This window comes from Haliaeetus leucocephalus, unplaced genomic scaffold, assembly GCF_000737465.1.
Source record: "Haliaeetus leucocephalus isolate CR32 unplaced genomic scaffold, Haliaeetus_leucocephalus-4.0 Scaffold577, whole genome shotgun sequence".
NCBI lineage: Eukaryota > Metazoa > Chordata > Aves > Accipitriformes > Accipitridae > Haliaeetus > Haliaeetus leucocephalus.
The window spans coordinates 6,418,447-6,436,397 of NW_010973013.1; the positions used below are offsets into that span (position 1 = coordinate 6,418,447).

The following is a 17,951-nucleotide window of genomic DNA, read 5'->3' on the forward strand; positions in this document are numbered from 1 at the left end:
TTTGTAGTGTCCATGTCTTTATGAGCTTGATCCTACGAATCTTACTGTTGAATTAAACTGGGGATTTTATCTTTCAGTCCAACTGAGACAGAGCTGCCCATATAACTATCTAGCTGGAAAATGGTCTGGCTGACTGTATTTCACAGGATTCTCTGTGCCTGTACAGATGGCAAGAGACTTTGGCTAGAGGCTAAAGGACATTTATTTGAAGGATTTTTTGCAAATATGAACATATTCTAATAGCTGGACTTGTGAAAGCAAAGCTTTCATGTTTGAGAAATACATTTTTTGAGTGGTAGGGAATGAAGAAAATGTTACCTAATTTATTACTGAATGCTTGTGAAAGACTTAATACTCATAAAACCAGCAGCATGCCAGAGACAATGGAGAGGATCCTGCAGCGGGTCTCTGCACGTATCCTTGCAAAGCTATGCCAAAGCTCCTTAATCCTGATCTTACTTATTTTAGTGGAAGGCATTTGCTGAACAAAGAACTGCGACTGTGTCAAATCTGTGCACTGGAGTTTGTGAGGAGGCCAAAATATCCAGCCAGGGTGGAACTGGGGTCCACCAACAGCGTAGCATTGTGGCTGAGCTCTTAAAATCTTAAGTGAAAGGCCTGATCCATGCAGCTCTTCCTACAGGAACCACTTGACCCCCCCAATAAATTGCAATGAAACTAAAGCATCCTTGTCCCTGCCCTGCTGTCATGTTCATAAAAGCCTAATTATTATCCAGCTGGCAATCTGAGAAGGGATATGTTCACACAGTTTAATTCTTCCTGCTCAAATGAATCCTTGGAAGCTAAGCAGTCAAGTGTGTTTGGTCCCATTTTTACAGAAGTACGTGTTACACAGATTGCTGGGAAAAGGTTGTGCAAGTTTTTGTTGTGAACAACTTCATAGGTAGGTGTTGGCCTCCTCGGTGCTGAGACCCATTCTTTGCTGTTCCCTGGACCCTTCTAAGGTTCCTCTTCAAGGTTCGTGCTGTGGCATTTTACAGCTCTGTGTCATCAGCTGCATTGCGTGCTGTGATCTGGCTTTCTGTCTACTGGCTTGGATGACTGAAACTTTTGAACTGGAGTGAACTGACTGCCAGCCACTGGATATGAAGCAGTCTTGCTCACTCACAAATAACCATATTCTTGTTTGTGTAAAAGTACTGCTCTGAAAGTGAGTCTTTACTTGTGCGCTTGAGCTTAGTGAAACGTGAAGGATGGCTAGCTATAAATGTGGGATGCAGCATGGCCTAAGGATTAACTGTGGGGACTTTCTATGTATTAGTTTAATTAATGATAATAGATGTGGTACTCTATGTATAACAATATGTGCTCTTCTGAAGGACACTTTCATGTTTTGGAGTGGGCTGGTCTTTTTGCTGAATGTATGTGCTTAGAGCAGCGTGTGAACAGCTAGCTGGGTGAATTTTGGGGTTGCTCACAATTTCACTTCCCTCTTGAGGGGAAAATCTCAGTGGCCAAGTATACCAGTTTGTCTGGTATGGGTGACTGTCTGGTTTTGTTGGCAAGCTACCTTGGCTACCTAAGGATTTCGCTTTTGCAGTTGTTAAACATAACAAATGTCCCTGTCCCTTCCCAGTGCTTCAAATCCAACAAGCACAATGTAGAAAAGAGCTTAAATCCTTTCTAATGAGAAGCAGCCGGGAGTCATGCTGGCAAATCAACCCCTTGAGAACAGGCTGTTCTCTGCACTCAGATGTTTTATGGACCTGAGTTTTGCTTCCCCATACCAAAAAAAGCCTTAACCAGGCAGAATTTGTAGCTCTGAAATGCTGAGCAGACAGAGGCCGTAACCACTTCAAAACCTAGCACAGAGGTTGTACATATATGGGGACTGTGAACACATCCAGGCTGTGCACCATTGGTTTCTCTTTCAACAAGAAATCAATGCAATTACTTGACAGCACAACAGTTGTCTCTTCAAAAAAACCCCAACCCAAACCCCAAAAACCAGTTGTGACTGTTGTGTCTGCGCAGTGCCATGCAACCCAAAGCAGTCTGGCATCTGGCTGCCAGCTGGCTTGGCTCTCCTGGGAACATAGCAGAGGGGCTCACTTAAACGGACAAAAAATTGAGGTTCTGGATGGCCCTTTAATTGTGGGTTCTTGCAAGCATTAGGGATTTGTAGTCTTGCTCCCCACAGAGGGCCTTCATCATAAACATGTGTATGTATAGTTAAGGGGTGATATCATGCTTAGTGAACACCCAAATTTGTGCTATGTCCTAAACCCCTTGGACTTAGCAGTAGTGAAGTTATGGCTATGAGCTGTTGTCAGGGGAGGACAGGAGTGATTTGATTTATAGAGAAGACAAAAGTGGTGTGGCTAGCGAACCACCTTCTCCTGGGGAGCTTGGAGGAACTCTGCACAGACACCATGCTACCACAGGGGAAACTCTTTCCCCTCTGGGCTTTCTGGGACCTGTGAAGCCTCAGAGCATGAGCTCTAGTCTTTGCAGGCTTCTCCACTACACTTTGTTTCTCTGCTGTGTGCAGACTGTGGCCCAAACTTGAAGAAATACTCCTTCTTTATCGCCTGGCTTTTCTTCTCCACTAAGCAAACTTCTGCTGAAACATCTGACCACTTCACTTCAACTTTAGAGCTTGCTGCTGCAAGGGACAGGAGTGGACAGTACCTTGGCAGGCTGCTGGAGGGCGAGTTTCAGCACAGCACGTGAACACACACTTAATTTTAGGCTTATTTTTAGCCATGCGAAGTCACTGGTATAAACATGCTAAGCTTAAACATGCGCTTTGTGCTTCTGATTGGATTAGAGACTGAGGACAGAACTCATTTTCTTGCCAGCTCTGAACCAAACAATTCCTGGGGAAATAAAAAAAAAACATCTAGTAAGGATAAATCTTAAGCAGTAAAGCTATTTCTCCTGCAGGCTGAGGTGAACAAACACATAAGAAGAAGAATACAGAAGCAAAGGGAATGGCCAAATTATTCTTAGTAAATACAAGCTAATGCAGCTGTCAATGGCACCAGATTGCATAAAATCTCTGGCGATAATTTTGAATATATGCTATCGCTATGCCAGCATTTATGTTTCTCAGAGTAAAAAAGGATGCTGGTGTAGGGGGTTTTTTTGCTAACATCCCAAGTGCACCAGTACTTCACTTAAATCAGCATTCACTACCAATACTGTGGCTTCATTGCTTCAGTTGCACAATCTGACCATAACTGATTGCTTGCAGTTATTTGAAATGCAGCTTTTCTGCTGGCAATTACTTTATTTACTGCTTGCCTGTAAAACAATAATGCCTTCCCTTGTGGGCACAAAGGCAGATTAACATCAGTAATTACTAAAGCAGATGTTTGTATGCAAATACCCATTTCTTAGAGGCAGATTGTCTTCTGCACTGGCATAAGGGGATTCAAATCGGGCGATGCTGTCATCCCACAAGTGATGGGAGCAGCATGGGACTCAGCAGAGAGAGCTGGGTAGCTCCCCCCACCTCGCGTCCATCTCGCAGGAATTGCTCTCTGCGGGGTGATAATTGTTGACCTTATTGAGATCAGTCCTGGGAGTTGTTGGCATTTGATTCCTAAAAGTGACTGCCAGTGACTGAACAGGACTCAGTGCTACTTGCACTTGCTTCCTGTTGGTTTTTTTTTTTTTTCCTGTTCCCAAGAAATCTAGAGCTGTGCTTTCAAGAGAGCTCAGCACCTAGATTGGGGCCCTATGTTTCGTAATAGCTCTGTTACCACTGAATTGCCTGCAAGGTGCGCTCAGTCCTGAGTACTAAGCTTATTTAACGTAGACAGTCATTAGCTCCTTCCAGGCTACTGTGAAGAGCAAAGGAAGCGTAGTTGTGTCTCAGAGGGACTGGAGGGAGGGTCTGTACTAATCTGGTTGTACTGCCAGGACTGAAGTATGTTCAGAGCAGCCCTTCAGTGCTTTTGAAGCCTGTCCTGGCACATAGTGTTTTTCAGCAGAAGAATCGCCTTGCAGTCTATCCAGAAAAGCCACCCCTGGCTGCTTGTGGCAAGAGCTTGCCAGCATGTGAAGGCGTATTTACATGCAGAAGAGATGTAGCCTGGGCACTTTGAAATCAGCTGCCTAGATTTCAGAGACCCCCCTTTTGAAGCTGAGAGCGAAGATAGGGCCCTGATTTTCCTTGTGTGGACAAGTCATGGCATTGCCTCCGTTCCTCTCCTGAAAAAATAAATGCCTCTGTATGCCAGAGCAGGGAGTGGACAGAGGTGGTCATGAGTCTCAAAGGAAGGCAGAGGATCCCTACTTCTCCCACCATCACTGAATGTGAGCTGGTATGGGATGGGTTCATTTCCGTAAGCAGAGGGCACTCTTCAACAGCAGTGAAACGGCTTTGCCTTTGGTATTGAATCACTTACTTTCAGCCCCGTCTCATAAACTGCTGACTATCTTGCTCAAGAGGCTTTCAGCTTTTTGAAAGCAATCCTTTTATGAAACGCCTCCCTTCCATCACCTTGTGTTAGTTACGCAGCGCGGTGGGAGGAAAACGGGGAGCCATGCCAGCACCCCACCCTTTGCTGCTCTAGATTCACTTAGCAGGATGCAAAGCCCTGACCCCAGCATAGATTTGGCCTGCTGTCCCTCGGTTAAGAGAAATTGAAACCAGATGTTTAGTGTTATATCATGCTTTTCCCATTGTTCCTGCCTCTATCACAGTAATTACTCTCTCTTGAGGGTCGTTCAGAGTTCAGCTCTGTGGAGAAACTGTTGTTCTTGATTAAAGGACTAGCTGCTTTTTCAAACATCCTTGTCTAATTGTACTTTGAAAGACATGTCACAGTATTCCAGAGCTTTTCAGTTAGCTACCGAGTAGAGACATCTATAATTGTTCCTTTGGATGTTAAAAGAGAGATGAGGGATGTCAACAGCAAGGACAAAGAATGCAGCAGTTATCTGGAGAAACAAGTATGCCTGGTAACATAAAAAGCTCACCAGTCCTGAGTGAAATGGAAACATAAGCAAAAAGGTAGATGAAAATATACTGGATATTGCACAAATGCTGTTGAACCAACCATGTAAGAAGACCCTAAAACTCTTATTTCTTCCAGTCATAGCACACAGCATTACAAACTTTTGCAATGTTATCATGAGTTTCCTGCTGCTTGGTACGTTCCTTAAATTACTGGCTCCTTTGGTCATCTGGTTATTTGAGAATTTATGTTTTATTTATGTTAAAAAAAGCACCTCTGATAGAGAAAAATGGTTGTGCCTTTCAGAAACAAAAGCACAAAATGCAGTTTTATTTCATGAACAAGGTCCCCTTTATTCATTGATTGTAGAGCATAATTTTTTTTGCTAAGCCTTTTTTTCCCAAAATTGCTTTGGTTCAAGTCCTGATTTTGTGAGGTTTGAACGGGCAATAGTCAAATGCAGCTTGCTTCTGTTTTCATTGTGGGTCTGCAGGGTCCGTCTGGCACTGCCCAAGCTGGAGAACCAGGAACTCTGAAGGGCAAGTTTACCTTTTTAGCCATTCTGCACAGCGAAGCAAGGCATGAACTGTGTCAAAGAGGGACTCTGTCAGCTACCCTTTTGCAGAATAAATGTTGGTGCATCAATTAGGAAAGACAAAGTGAAATCCTGGCACCAAAGAAACTCCAGGGACTGACACTGCTGAGCATAGGCTCGCTCTGCTTTCTGCAGTTATATGTGTTCAACTGATTGAAGTGTTGCTGACCAAGGAAGAGGACAACATGACATTGACCAATGTGCAACTCCTTTCAGACATTTAGAAAAGCTGTCAGGCATCCAACAGGTCTCCAGATATGTCTCTGTTTTCTGTGGGAGGGAGCAGGAATGCTGAAGGACCAGGGAAGAGAACAGGAAATTTTGATATTTGATGCTCGAGGACCATCAGTGCTGGGGACCTCTAGCACCTGGCTTAAGTCACTTGGCAGAAAGGGGCCAAGCTGACTTCTGAGCTGCAAATCCAGCAGACTCCTCTGCTTGCGTACGTGGAGAGGAAACCTTAATTATCACTGTGATAGAATGTTGAAGTGCCCTGTGCACTTTTTTTGGGGAAAAAGCTGGATGTGGCAGACTGGGCACTGCTGCTGCTGGCAATGGGATTGCTCTCCCCTACCATGCAGTGCTTGTGGCAGGCAAGCTGTGGTCTTTGAGACCTCTCCCCCTTTCTCAAACCAAATGTAAACTTTGCCTCTAGGTTTGAAAGTTGGTGGTGTGAGCAGGAGGGCAGAGAGTGTTTCTGGAAAGCCTGTCTGCAGTGTGCGGGAAGGGGGTAGGAATTACTCCTTGGAAAACATTCTTTTGCCTCAATTGCAGCTTGGGGAAGCTGTAGGCAGTGGTTTGATGAGGAGGAAACTTTTGGTTGAAACTTCATAGAGACACTTCTCCACCTGGGAGAAGCCAGTACATAGGGTAATTCCCAGGGAGAGAGGAAACCCAGCCTGAAGGCTCTGCTTCATAAAACTCAAGGCAGAAACTTTTCCACATCTGTGCCCAGGCTGTTGCCTCTCTGGGGGCAAGATGGTCTCTGTCTTGGAGAGGATGGTTCTGCTTTGTATTGAGCCTCTTCCATACTGTGTGAATGATTATCTGCCTGAGGAGGAGGGTGAACCTTTTCCTCCAAAAAAGTGTCACCACCCCTCACATTACTGAAGCAAGTCTCCTTTGCTTCCTCAGCCTTTTCTGCTTGAGCGGCTTTGTGGCATCAATTATTCATTGGGCCAGTGACAGACTGGTATGTGAGAAGACACTGAAACCCTGGGTTTCTGAGGCAGAACAAGGCCGGCTGAATGGGCATGCTGTGGTGCCGAAGCAGAGGTGAAGAGGGAATGCAGCTGTGTCATGCTGTACCACGCACGACGTCCGCTTGCAGAAATAACCATGAGATCACCAGGACTGTACCGAGAGCTGACTTACTGCCTGCCAGTGTGAATTTAAGCCACACTGAATACCTTCACTCCAATGAGGTGACCCAAGCAGAGCTAAGACTTTGCTTGCTTGTTTGCCTGCAAGGTGAAAGCTCCCTGAATCCCAAAGGCACTGGTTTTCCCTCTCATGGTGCTTCCCTTGTGTGATAGCGTGAGGCACAGATCCCTGCGTGTGCTGCGTGGGGCTGGTGAGCATCTCCAGCGGCTGGGAGCCGGGGCACTGCTCAATGGAGGACTGAGCTGGCAGGGTCTGCACAGGGTGGTGGGGAGAGACCTGGCAGGTATGTTGGAGGTGCAGTGACTGATTGAGGCTAGAGCCGGCTGTTCCCGCTGGCAGCAGTCACTGACAGTGCAAAAGAGAGCCTTCGCCTCTGAAGACACGAAGGCGAGCTCTAACCTTGAGTTTTAAACTGATCCAGTCTGGATCCAAGGCCAGTTAGGGAAAAGATAAATGGAGACAGACTCCTGTGGCTGCTAGCAGCTTTGGCTCACGTCCCAATACGCACACCCCGGTCCCCTCTCTGGTGCTTTCGGTGGTGCTCGTGCCTTTCTCTAGCTGTAAAAACTACCCCAACGCCCTGTCGTTGTTGAATTAGTTGCACAGCTTGTTGCCAACTGCGGGGATTTTTCCAGCGATAACTCTCATGCTGGGTATTGCTGGCATGCAGGCGGCCTTTCCAGTCAGCGCACATGCTCTTTCCTTTTCATTATAAGGCGTGCTGCGGATATTCAGGCGGAAAACTTTGCCCTCCCTTAGCCTAACAACTCCACGAGGCCTTAAATCCCACTGGAGCTAGCTCCCTCATGCTATATTGGGTCCCGTCTTTCCAAACTTAGGATTCCTGCTGGGATGGGGGAGATAGGCTTGTGGTTACGAGAGGAGACTGGAAGTGAAGCGATCTGTCTGGGAAGCCGCCCCGGCCGCAGATGCCCCTCTGGCCTTCAGCAGAGCAATTAGTGTGGATGAGGTAACACCGACACTGCGGAGGCAGCTGTAGGAAATGATACATGGTGTTTTGTGCTGGGAGCCACACTTGTAGCTTAAAACGCTCTGTGGTTTTTATTTTCCCTCCGCAGCAGAGGGAAAGAAGTGCTAGAATAACCCGTGAGGAGGCAGAGCCTGGAAAAAGTCTCCGACTTCCAGGACCCGTGTGGGAAAACATCCTCCTCCACCCGTACCCCCCGTGGAGGGTCGCGGGCAGCAAAATGGCAGTGCCACCCCCTCACCTTCCTCCTGTCCCCTCCCCGAGGGACAAGGGCACACAGGTGCCTTCCCACAAGCAAGATGGCTTTAGGGCACAAGCCTTTCCCCAGCGCAGATTGATTTCCGGGGTTACCGAAACCCTTTCCCCCTCACAGCGCTGGCCTTTCTGAAGAGAAAAAGGAGCAGCACCAAGAGGGGTTTCGGAGGGGGAAGCTTCTGTCCCAGGGCACCGCGAGTTCCCTCACAGAGAAGCCCCGCGTCGGGGTGTCTGACACTGCCCATCCCTATGGCAGACGCCTGCCGGGGCGAGGAGGGGGGTCACCGGGCAGCTCTACCGCTGCGGGACGGCTCCGTGCCGGAGGGAGAAGGCGGGCCGGGGCGGTGTGTTTGGGGAGGCGACCCGCCCCGCCGGCCTTAAAATGGCGGCGGCTGGAAGGAGGGCGGCAGAGCGCGGAGTCATGGCGGGGGCGAGGGTTTGCCTGACGCTGCTCGTCGCGGCGCTGATGTTCGCCGGCGCCGTGCTGGCCCGTGAAGACCGCCCGCGGCTTTTGGGAGCCCCGGTGGACATCGATAACACCGACAACGATGAGGGGCTGCAGCGGGCCCTGCAGTTCGCCGTGACGGAGTACAACAAGGCCAGCAACGATATGTACTCCAGCCGGGTGGTGCGGATCATCAGCGCCAAGAGGCAGGTGGGTGACGGGACGGGCTCGGGGACGGCGGCGGCGGCCGGGGTGGGGGTGTCGGGGTCGGTCCCGGCACCCTCCGGGGAGCAGCTGAAAAGGAGGCCTGTGGGATTTCTGTGGAGAAAGAGCAGGCCTCAAGCTTGAGGGGGTTGTTGAAGCTGTTTTCTTCCTCAGAAGGTGAATAAAAGCCTCTCTTTGTTGTTGTTTTTTTGTTTGTTTGTTTGCTTGTTTTCTCCGAGGCTTGGGTCTTGTCAGTCTGAATGCCCTTGAGCACTGTGTGTTACTGAAGAAGCTGTAACTTCCTTACGGTGCTGAGTTAACACATGTCTCTGTTTACTGACCAAGGAAGCTGCCCTGTGAGGCTTGTTTACTTGGATTTTGTTTCCTGTTTTTGAAAGGGTGCCAAGTGCCTCTTCCTTGGAGGTTGCCACGCGCAATCGCCTCTGTACTTCTGGGCCATCGTGTAACCAGAAAACTGCCTTTCTGCTAGGCTTCTCTCATCAGAGAGCCCTTCTGTATGGGCTGCAAATAAAGCTGCTTCTGCCCGCTTGTCTTGTTGCAGATTGTGTCTGGAATCAAGTACATAATGACAGTTGAGATTGGCCGGACAACTTGCCCAAAGCCGGCAACTGATCTCCAGAGCTGTGCTTTCCATGATGCGCCGCAGATGGCTAAGGTAGGCTCCAGAGCACGGCATGCGTTTCCAACCCAGTCCCTCCGGCTGGCTTAGTACAGAGAGGTATGGGCAGTGTCCCTTGTCTGCCCCAGCCAGAATCAGAGACCTCATGCCTTTACACTTAATGAGACACTGCCCATGCAGAACTTGTCTTGCCAGGTGATGGTGACGGAGAAGGCAGGGCCTTTTCACCTGTTTTGTAAATGGGGATCCGAGGCTGTAGTGCATGGAGGACTGTGCGTGCCTCAGTATTCCTAAAAAGTGCTCGTGGTCTGGATCACAAGGATATATGGAGGAAACTCTGCCAAGCCTACAGGTCTCCTGGCTCTTGGTCCAGGGTCCTGAGTCCCCATACCATTTTCTGCTCCTTTGATGTAAACATGCTTGACTTGACACACTTCCCTGGGGGACTTATTACTGTGAATAGCACTTTGGGCTAAGCGCTGATCACAAGAGGCAGATTACCCCTGTTCTCTGTGTCTACCAAGCTGTTACACGTGAGTTTTGTCTAATGACAATGCTCTTTAAGGAGTACTTTAACTTTTCAGATAGGAGCACCAAATATGTCTGCCTTGATCTGGTCTGAGTCTAGGTCTTTCATAGTACTTCATTACTTCTCTTAATCACAGTGATAGGCTTAGCTTCTCTGTGTACATGCCCTTTCTGCCTGCATGTACAAGAAGTGTAACTGCACGCAAGTGATCCATTAAGCACCTAGCTAGAAGCTTGTGTGTACCATTATGAAAGCTGCTGTGATTTGACACGTGCACATACAGATTAGCTGTGCAGGTGTGCTTACCTGTGCCTGAGAGCTTATGTTGGAGTATTACCCATGCTGAAAGCTTTCCTCTGTGTGAATGGGTAAAGGAGGTAACCTGATCTTCAGAAGTGCTGACTGCTCAGCTTCTCTGTTAGTGTTTATTGGAAAAAAAAAAAAAATTATTCATCCTGAGCAGGTACTAACAAGAGTGGTGTTCCAGAATACTTGTCAGGAGAGGGTAAATCTAGACAGCCATGGAATTGGCATAGTTTCTGGATCATGTGGGGTGGTAATTCAGTGTAGAGCAGTAGTCAATGACACTGTTTTATGCTCTTAATCTGATAACTGCTTTTTTTTTCTTTCCTTAGCACACCACCTGTGACTTTGTAGTGTACACCATTCCTTGGCAAAATGTAATTAAACTACTGACCAGTAACTGCAAATAAGCCTACCTTGGTTCCAGAAGAGACCAGCAACCAGTTGCTCAGATTGAAAAGAAAAAATCAAGCAATAACACAAATTGTGATGGGCTTTATCAATGCCTTTTAACTACTTATGTATGCTTGTGCTATGCAAGTTAAACTATGTAACTTTCCTTTAAACCACAGTATGATCTCAACTTTTTCCTCTTTGTAATTCCATTTTAGAGCAGCCGTTTTGGTCTTCCTACAGCTTTCCCAATAAAGCAACTCCAACATCAGAATTCTGATTAAAAAAAAACCCCCTCAGTATCCCTGTTAAGTGACTACTGTAACCATAAAATCCTAATTCATAATTGCTGTGGTGTGTGGCTTTCTTTTTGAGCTGCTTCTGTTTTAGAGGGAGGGTCTGCTTTTATTTGTGACCTTGTCTGTCATGCCCAAGGAATGGGGGACCCTGATCTCATGGGAGGTAAACCCTGCCTCCTTGTCCCTTAACCTGGCCTCTGGTGTTGAGTAAGAGGTGGAAGCCCTTAGCGGTCTTCACTGAAGAAACACTCTGCTTTTGAAAACACTGCAGTATGCGACACCCGACTGGGGCAAGATCAGCCAAAGCTTGTATTAAGGCTGGGATTGTTTCAGGTCCTGGCTGCTGTGCTCTTCTGTTGCAAGGCTACATGGGTCTGTGCAGTTGTGTTGTGTAAGGATTAACTGCTCTAGTATCTTCCTGCGCTGCCTTTGAGGTGTTTTAGGAGCTCTTGCTTCCTACGGCATCTGGTCTTCGCAGGTTGTATCCCCAGCTTGCTCTGAGCGGAAAGCCCCAGGGCTTTCCTTCCAGTCCAAGCAGTAGCACGGCTTATATCATTTATAACCTAAACTATGACTGTTGGAGGAACAGCTTTGGCATGTGTGCCTGAACTGTGACAGCTTCTGCTTACAAGCAGAGATGGGTGCACAGAGGTCTGGAGCGGATCGGTGACAAGCCTTTCTTGTGGGGGAGACTGAACTGTACTATGGCTGTGTATTAACTGCGGGGAATTTGAATGATGCCTGATCTGGGCAAATGCCTTTAAATCAGCAGGCAGAGAGGATCAGCACGCAGGACCTCTTAAGAGAACTGGCTGAGGTGTTTCCTGTTAAACCGTGCTGAATTTGTATTGCAGGGAAATTGGGGATACTCTGCCTGCATGGGAAAGGGCAGATGACCCTTACACCCCTAATGTATTTAGCCTGAGGGCAGCCTAGTGCAAAAAGAATGGGAAAGTTAGTAATTGGTGTTAAGTGGATAACTGATAAGAAAGGAACTGTTATCAGCCAGTGTAGTTTTATAGCAAATGGGTATTGTCTACAAAACCTGGCTTTGTTCTGTGAGTGTGAGTGTTCCCCAGAAGCAACCCTCTAAATCCAAGTGCATGTACAAGCCTGGTGGGGTCTTTCACTCAGTCAGGCACATTGCTGCTAGTTTCAGGAAATATGCCACCATGTTTGGGGTTGGTGTGAGCATCACAGGAAAGACAGCTCCAGATCTAGGAAAAACCAGATCCAGGAAAAAAACCCATAGCTTTTAAATGTCTTGTGATGTGATGTCCCAGAACCCAAGCAAAAGAGGCAAGGAAGCTTCCCTGGGCAGAAGGCAAGAGACTGGAGCTTGGGATCGTGCATAGGAGGGGTCTTTTGGTTTTTACTCTTGGGGGAAGGCTGGAAGGAAGGAGCAGGATCCCCTTGAAAGAAATTTTATCTTCAGGTAATAGGGGAAGGTGCCAGGCCAAGAGAATGAGTCTTGGGAGTGGGTGAGGGTGCTGAGGTGAACAATGGGGATGCTTCTTGTTTTGCATAGAACTGCACATAATAGTGCAGTTCATACTTTATCTCGTGTCTTTGCTTTTCTGTGTTTTGAATGAACATACTCCTTTTGGTGTAAATCTCACCCAGGGATAAAGCGAGTCCGGTGTTCTGTTGTACCCTGTGTTAATCCTCAAGCCCAGGAGTCCTGTGTCCAGGTCTGGTGGTCCTGTTTTGAAAGGAAGGTGGGAGAGGTGCAGAGAAGAGCTGCAGAAATGAGCAGATGGCTGGAGAAAGCTGCTTGAGGTGAGAAGTGTAAGGATGCTGTTCTTCTTTGCCTAAAAAATGTTATCTTGACGAAAGCCAATGCAACCACATCTTTGGGCATGGGAGGGGGATGGCTCGGATCTGATGAAGGAGAGCAAAACCAGAGAGTAACCAGAAAACAAGCTTCTAGTGGGAAGTACAGCTCCCTAGGAGTGCATCTTCTGTGGGTTGCTCTTTCTCCCAAGGGAAATGCCTCTTCCCATCATTGCTGGGGTTTGATGAGCTTGCAGTGAGCACAAGGCCAAACCTTAATTCACATTGTCAGGGGGATGAGTTGGTTGCCCGACACCAAGGATCTCCATCCAGGATGTGCTCAGATGTGATAGGAATTACTCCCCCTGCTTCCCCACCATCGTTGCCCCATTCCCTGAGTGCCATACACGAAGATGGCCCATTTCTCTTGCCAGCCAGGTCAGTGACTGTCCAGGTGTCCGTCTGCTGTGTCGTCGGGTCAGTAACCCTGCTGACCGAGAAAATCCTGGTGTCAAGCCGCTCAAGTGCCTTCACTGGTCATTTTTCTAACTACTCCCTTTGTACATGCTTGTTCCTGGTTTTCCAGTCTATCCATACAAGCACTAGGCAGTGGTGAAGGGGCTCCATCGTGCTTTTGGTGGGTTTGGCCTGTGTTTTCCTTTTATCATCTTGGCTTGAGGCCTGGATGGGTAATTGCGCTGGTCTCCTTAGTAAGGAGACTAGGCAAGAAATGAGGATGCAGATGGACGTAGCCAGGCATTTCCACCACTTTAGCTGTACTTACTAGCCAGCAGCTCTGAACATCATGCAGGAAAAATAGTGGCCGTGCCAGAGAAAATGACAGTTTGAGTGTTACGAGCTCCCAAATTCAAAGGTATTACATTTTCATGTTGAAATGCCAATGACTAAGGGCACGAATGAATGGCACAGATCACCCCATCCTCACAAGCTGCTGAGTGTCAGCCTTGGTGATTGTCCCTACGTGCTCTCCGCTCAGAGAAAATGCCAAAAAAGCCTGACCTAATTTAAGCACCTTCCACTGTGGCCTGTGTTACTTTGCATTTGCAACAGGCTAAGAGCATTAGTGGAAGTTCCCCTGCCAAGGGCATTTTGCTTGGCAGGTCTTTCTCCTTGGCTGGCTCATTGTAGCTTGGTCAGCTGAAAACTGAGCCCCTGTTTTTAGCTGCATTCGCTGCCTGGCTTTTTCAAATGTCAGTGACAGATGTTAACAAGTGACCAGGGAAGTGTTTATTTCATTTTATCTCTCGTTATGGTTTGCTTGCATCTGATGGATCAATTCTGGGGTCACGCTTCCTCAAACTTAGGGGGGTCAGAGCGATGCTGCTGCTACAGTTCATGAACCCAAAGCTTTTTCCTGGCTCTGGGACTCAGGGAGAGATTTAGGGCTGACCGGCTGAGAAGCGTAGCTCTCCTTAGCAGTGCCTGCACCTGCAGACCCGGACTCACCTGGACCTGTAGTTCCCAGCTCTGCAAAGCACAGCTGAGACACAGAGCTGTGAAAGTCATGATGTTTTTGGAGCCAGTGGGCATTCCTGGTGTGCCACAACTATGACATGCTCAGTTGAAGACAACGGGGCTATGTTATCCTCCTTAGCGTCAACAAGCAGAAGTATTGATCCCACCTGACCAGGCTGGCAGCATTCAGCCTATCTGGCTTTTTTGAAGGACACCTTATATGTGTGAGATTTTGTGATAAAAAGCAGCTTTTGCCGTAAGAACTGAAGAGCCCAGACAGTGTTGAGAAACGTGGTATGGGTCGCCGTTTAAGCTCAGGCATGGGTGTCCCATGCCTGTCCGAGCTGGGTTAGATGTGTCCCTATCTCCAGCCCTGGCTGCTGCACGGACCATGGACCTGCCTTGTAGCTTTGTCTCCAGCCCCTTCTCCTGCTCCGGACCGGGCTCTCCGGAGGGACCCTGGTCCTGGTTCATCCCCTCGCTGTGTCTGGGGCTGTCGATGGACCCTGTCCCCCCCTTGGCTCTACCAGCCGTGCTGAGACCCCACGGGTCTGTGCCCCGTTGGGGAGGGCATGGCCAGCGCTGGGGCTCCTGGCTCATCCCCTCTTCATGCTGCTCCCTGGGATGTGGCCCTGCAGGGTCTTTCTGAGATCCTTGAAGCTGTACCAGCACTCTTGCCAGGTACGGATGCTTCCCTCTGCACACAGCCTAAATTGCAATTTCCTGTAATTATGAAAGCAAATGACCATGTGAGGATGCAGGTCACCCTGCAGCCCTAGGGCTGGGCTGCCCGGTGCTGTTGCCAGCGTGCGTGGGCTCGGGATGTACAATATTGCTTAGCCTAAGGCATGGAGACCTCTTAGTGAGTGTTTGAAGATGCTTTGTTGTTTGTATTCATCGTTAACATGCAGTGCCTTAGAATCACTGTAGTGTGGATCCTTCAGGACATCAAATTTACTGATCCAGCCCACATCCCATTTTGAATCTTGGTGCTTTATCTCTTGATGACGACACCGGAGAGGCAAGACTTCAGATTCCTTTCCTTGTGGGATGCAACAGTGATCTGGAAATAATTTCTGCAGAGTGCAGCGGGAAGGTGTCCTAAGTTAGGTCACTGCTGACGATGCTGGGCCCCACCATGACTCTTGTCACCCAGATTTGGTGGTGGCCCGCTGGTGAGAAGGTGGGAAGGCAGATGCCTGGTTCTTCTCTCCATGGTCCCAGGCTTGGCAAGGAGGGGTGAAGAGGACTCTTGGTCCCCACCTGGCTTGAGTGAGAAGAGGAGCCAACCTGCAGGCTCTGCAGTGCAAATCTCTCACGAGCGTGTCCCTGCCGGCCCTCTCTGACATGGGGCACAGCTCAGTGTGGCGGTGGACCCTGGGCCAGGACCGGGGGCTCGAGGCCACACTTGCTAAAGCTTCTCTTCTGTGTCATCACTCTCTCACATGGCATTGCTCAACCTCTGTGAGATGGTAGGCTCCTACTGTAGGATTTTGCAACAGGGAAGAAAAGGAGAAGCTCAGCTGCTCGTCTGCATGATAAGCCGGTGCGTGAGTGTTGGGGTGTGCTGGGTGCTATTTCTGACCTTGCCGGAGGTGGGTGTGGGTAGATGTTTGCGTAGGACTGATGATGGGGAAACCTTTCTCTGCTTCCAGCTGGAGAAAACCACCAGTGAATCACTATGTCCTTCTTGTACAGTGCCTTGCTGGGAGCCACTGTCCCCTCTTCCCCACCAGCTGAGAAACGTCAATACTTTTTGTCATGCCATCTCCACCCCTTTTCTTTTAAGCACCCAGGGGTGATCTGGCTGTAGCTGGGGTGAGGCAAAAGTCATCTCCTCCCCGTACTGACCTCCTGGCCCATCTCCGCAGGCGGGTAGGGCTGGAGGTGGCTTTTGCCACCCACCTTGCAAACAGGCATCCTGGCCGTTTGCTGCCGCAGTCCACAGGGGACACTGTGTGGCAACATCACTTCATCCTCTCCCCTTAACCTGGAGAATGATGGGGGAAAAATCCAAAAGAAGCTTAAAATAAAATCTAGGTGTGTACATGTTAATTCAAAAAATAATCACGTAAGCAGATAGGAACAGATATGAGTGCTAAAAAGTGAAACTTTCTCCCTAAGGGACTCTTCTGAAGTGTGTGCGTGTATTCAGCTGTGAGATGATCCCATAGATAAGCCAAACCCAGCAGGATCCTCTCTCGTCCCGTGGAGTTCGGGTACCACAGAGGGCACTACCCCCAGCTGCAGAAGAAACTGGGACTCAGGCCTGGCCAGGGAATTGATTTTATAGCTTGAATATAAAAGTTAGCAAGAAAATAGTGGTTTCAGGTGAAGTAGCGATGTTCACGCTAAGCATACCCCTCTCCCTTGTCCTAGGTTAAGTCCCTCTGTACAGGTGAGCAGTGGTTTTCTTCCCTCCTTATGGGGCCGAGGAGGAAAGCACAGTGATTTTTCCCCACACAGGAGCATCAGGAGACATCTGTGGTTAGCAAGCCTGGCGTTAGCTTGTTGCTGGTCAACCAAGCTGGATGAAGCCAACCGTGCTGATGAGGAAGAGGCCAGATAAAAGTTTGGCTGAGCTTTTTGGGTGTCTTTGGTTTGCAAATGCAGCCGTGCTAGTTCTGAGCACATCTTCTCTGGAGGAGAGGGGGCACCAGAGCCATTCAAAAAGATGCTCTTCACGTACCATGTTGCAGCTTGTCCCAATGAAGCTGGCGGGACCAAGCACCGGTTGTGCAGAAGTGTGATTTGGTGAACTTGGGGGTCGCAGGTCTGGTCCCAGAAGGGATATCTGAGAACTCCTCGGGAACCGGCTCCCCTCAGGAAGAGCAGTAGCTTATAAAATGAAATTAGCTTTGGACCTCTGAGCATGGCTTGGCTGGGCAGGTTGGCTAATTACACTGACCTTCCCTTGTTAAAACTCATGGGACTTGTTAAGATGGCTACGGATTTTTAATTATCTATTCTTCCTTCCTGAATAGTAGCTCTTTTCACTTCTTTCTGTGTTAGCCAGATAACATAGTTGGAAATGTTTTTCCTATTCAATCTGACACTTTGTCCGTCTCCTGCACACCCCGGGTGGCCCAGTGACAATTATTTCTTCTGTGAAATGTTGAGAGAATAATGAAACATAATGTTTCCACAGCTCTGACATGCTTTTTGCCCAGCTGGCTTGCTCAGAGGCTTTCAAATAAAACTGGCTCTGGGATCTCAGTTTGATAGGAAGTTGGAGAACTGGCAAGAGGCTTTTTTGCTCTGTGCCGTTTTAAACTGCTCTCTCCCAAATATAGCAAATACTTCTTGCAGATGCTTGCACTGGGACGGCAAGAAGCAGCGGAGTTCAGACATTAGAGGAAAAGGAGCACAGCCATGCTTTCAGCAATCCGGCACAAATCAAGAGCTCTCAGAAAAATCTCGGTTTGACCCCTTGATTCCCGTCTCTAATGGGAATAAAGAAAAGCCAAAGCCTGCACTCACTGGGGGAAGCAGCTGCTGTAGAGAAACCCAGTTTGCAGCACGAGAGGGTAGAGCTAGATTTTTAATCCGCTGAGCAGATGTCATTGGGGTCACTGTGCCTGGAGCTGCACGGGGGGATCCAGTGGGGTTTGTGGGACACTGTGACGTGCAGGCAGGATTTGTAGGAAAAAGGGCTGGTCTGTGCTTGGGTCTGGTGGGGTAAGGTTCGCCAGGGGAGAGCCGCGGCTGCCATAAACCAATTTTTTCCACAAAGATTGTCA

At 48.6% G+C, this 17,951-nt stretch overlaps 1 protein-coding gene across 1 annotated transcript; it reads left to right on the top strand.

The window, feature by feature from the left end:
- The first annotated feature begins 8,518 nt into the window (after window positions 1-8,518).
- On the top strand, window positions 8,519-10,994 carry LOC104838187 (cystatin-like). The gene is made up of 3 exons (XM_010577801.1): window positions 8,519-8,804; window positions 9,361-9,474; window positions 10,603-10,994. The coding sequence occupies exons 1-3, from the start codon at window positions 8,532-8,534 to the stop codon at window positions 10,678-10,680; spliced, it is 465 nt and encodes a 154-aa protein (XP_010576103.1). The 5' UTR covers window positions 8,519-8,531; the 3' UTR covers window positions 10,681-10,994.
- Window positions 10,995-17,951: the final 6,957 nt, after the last annotated feature.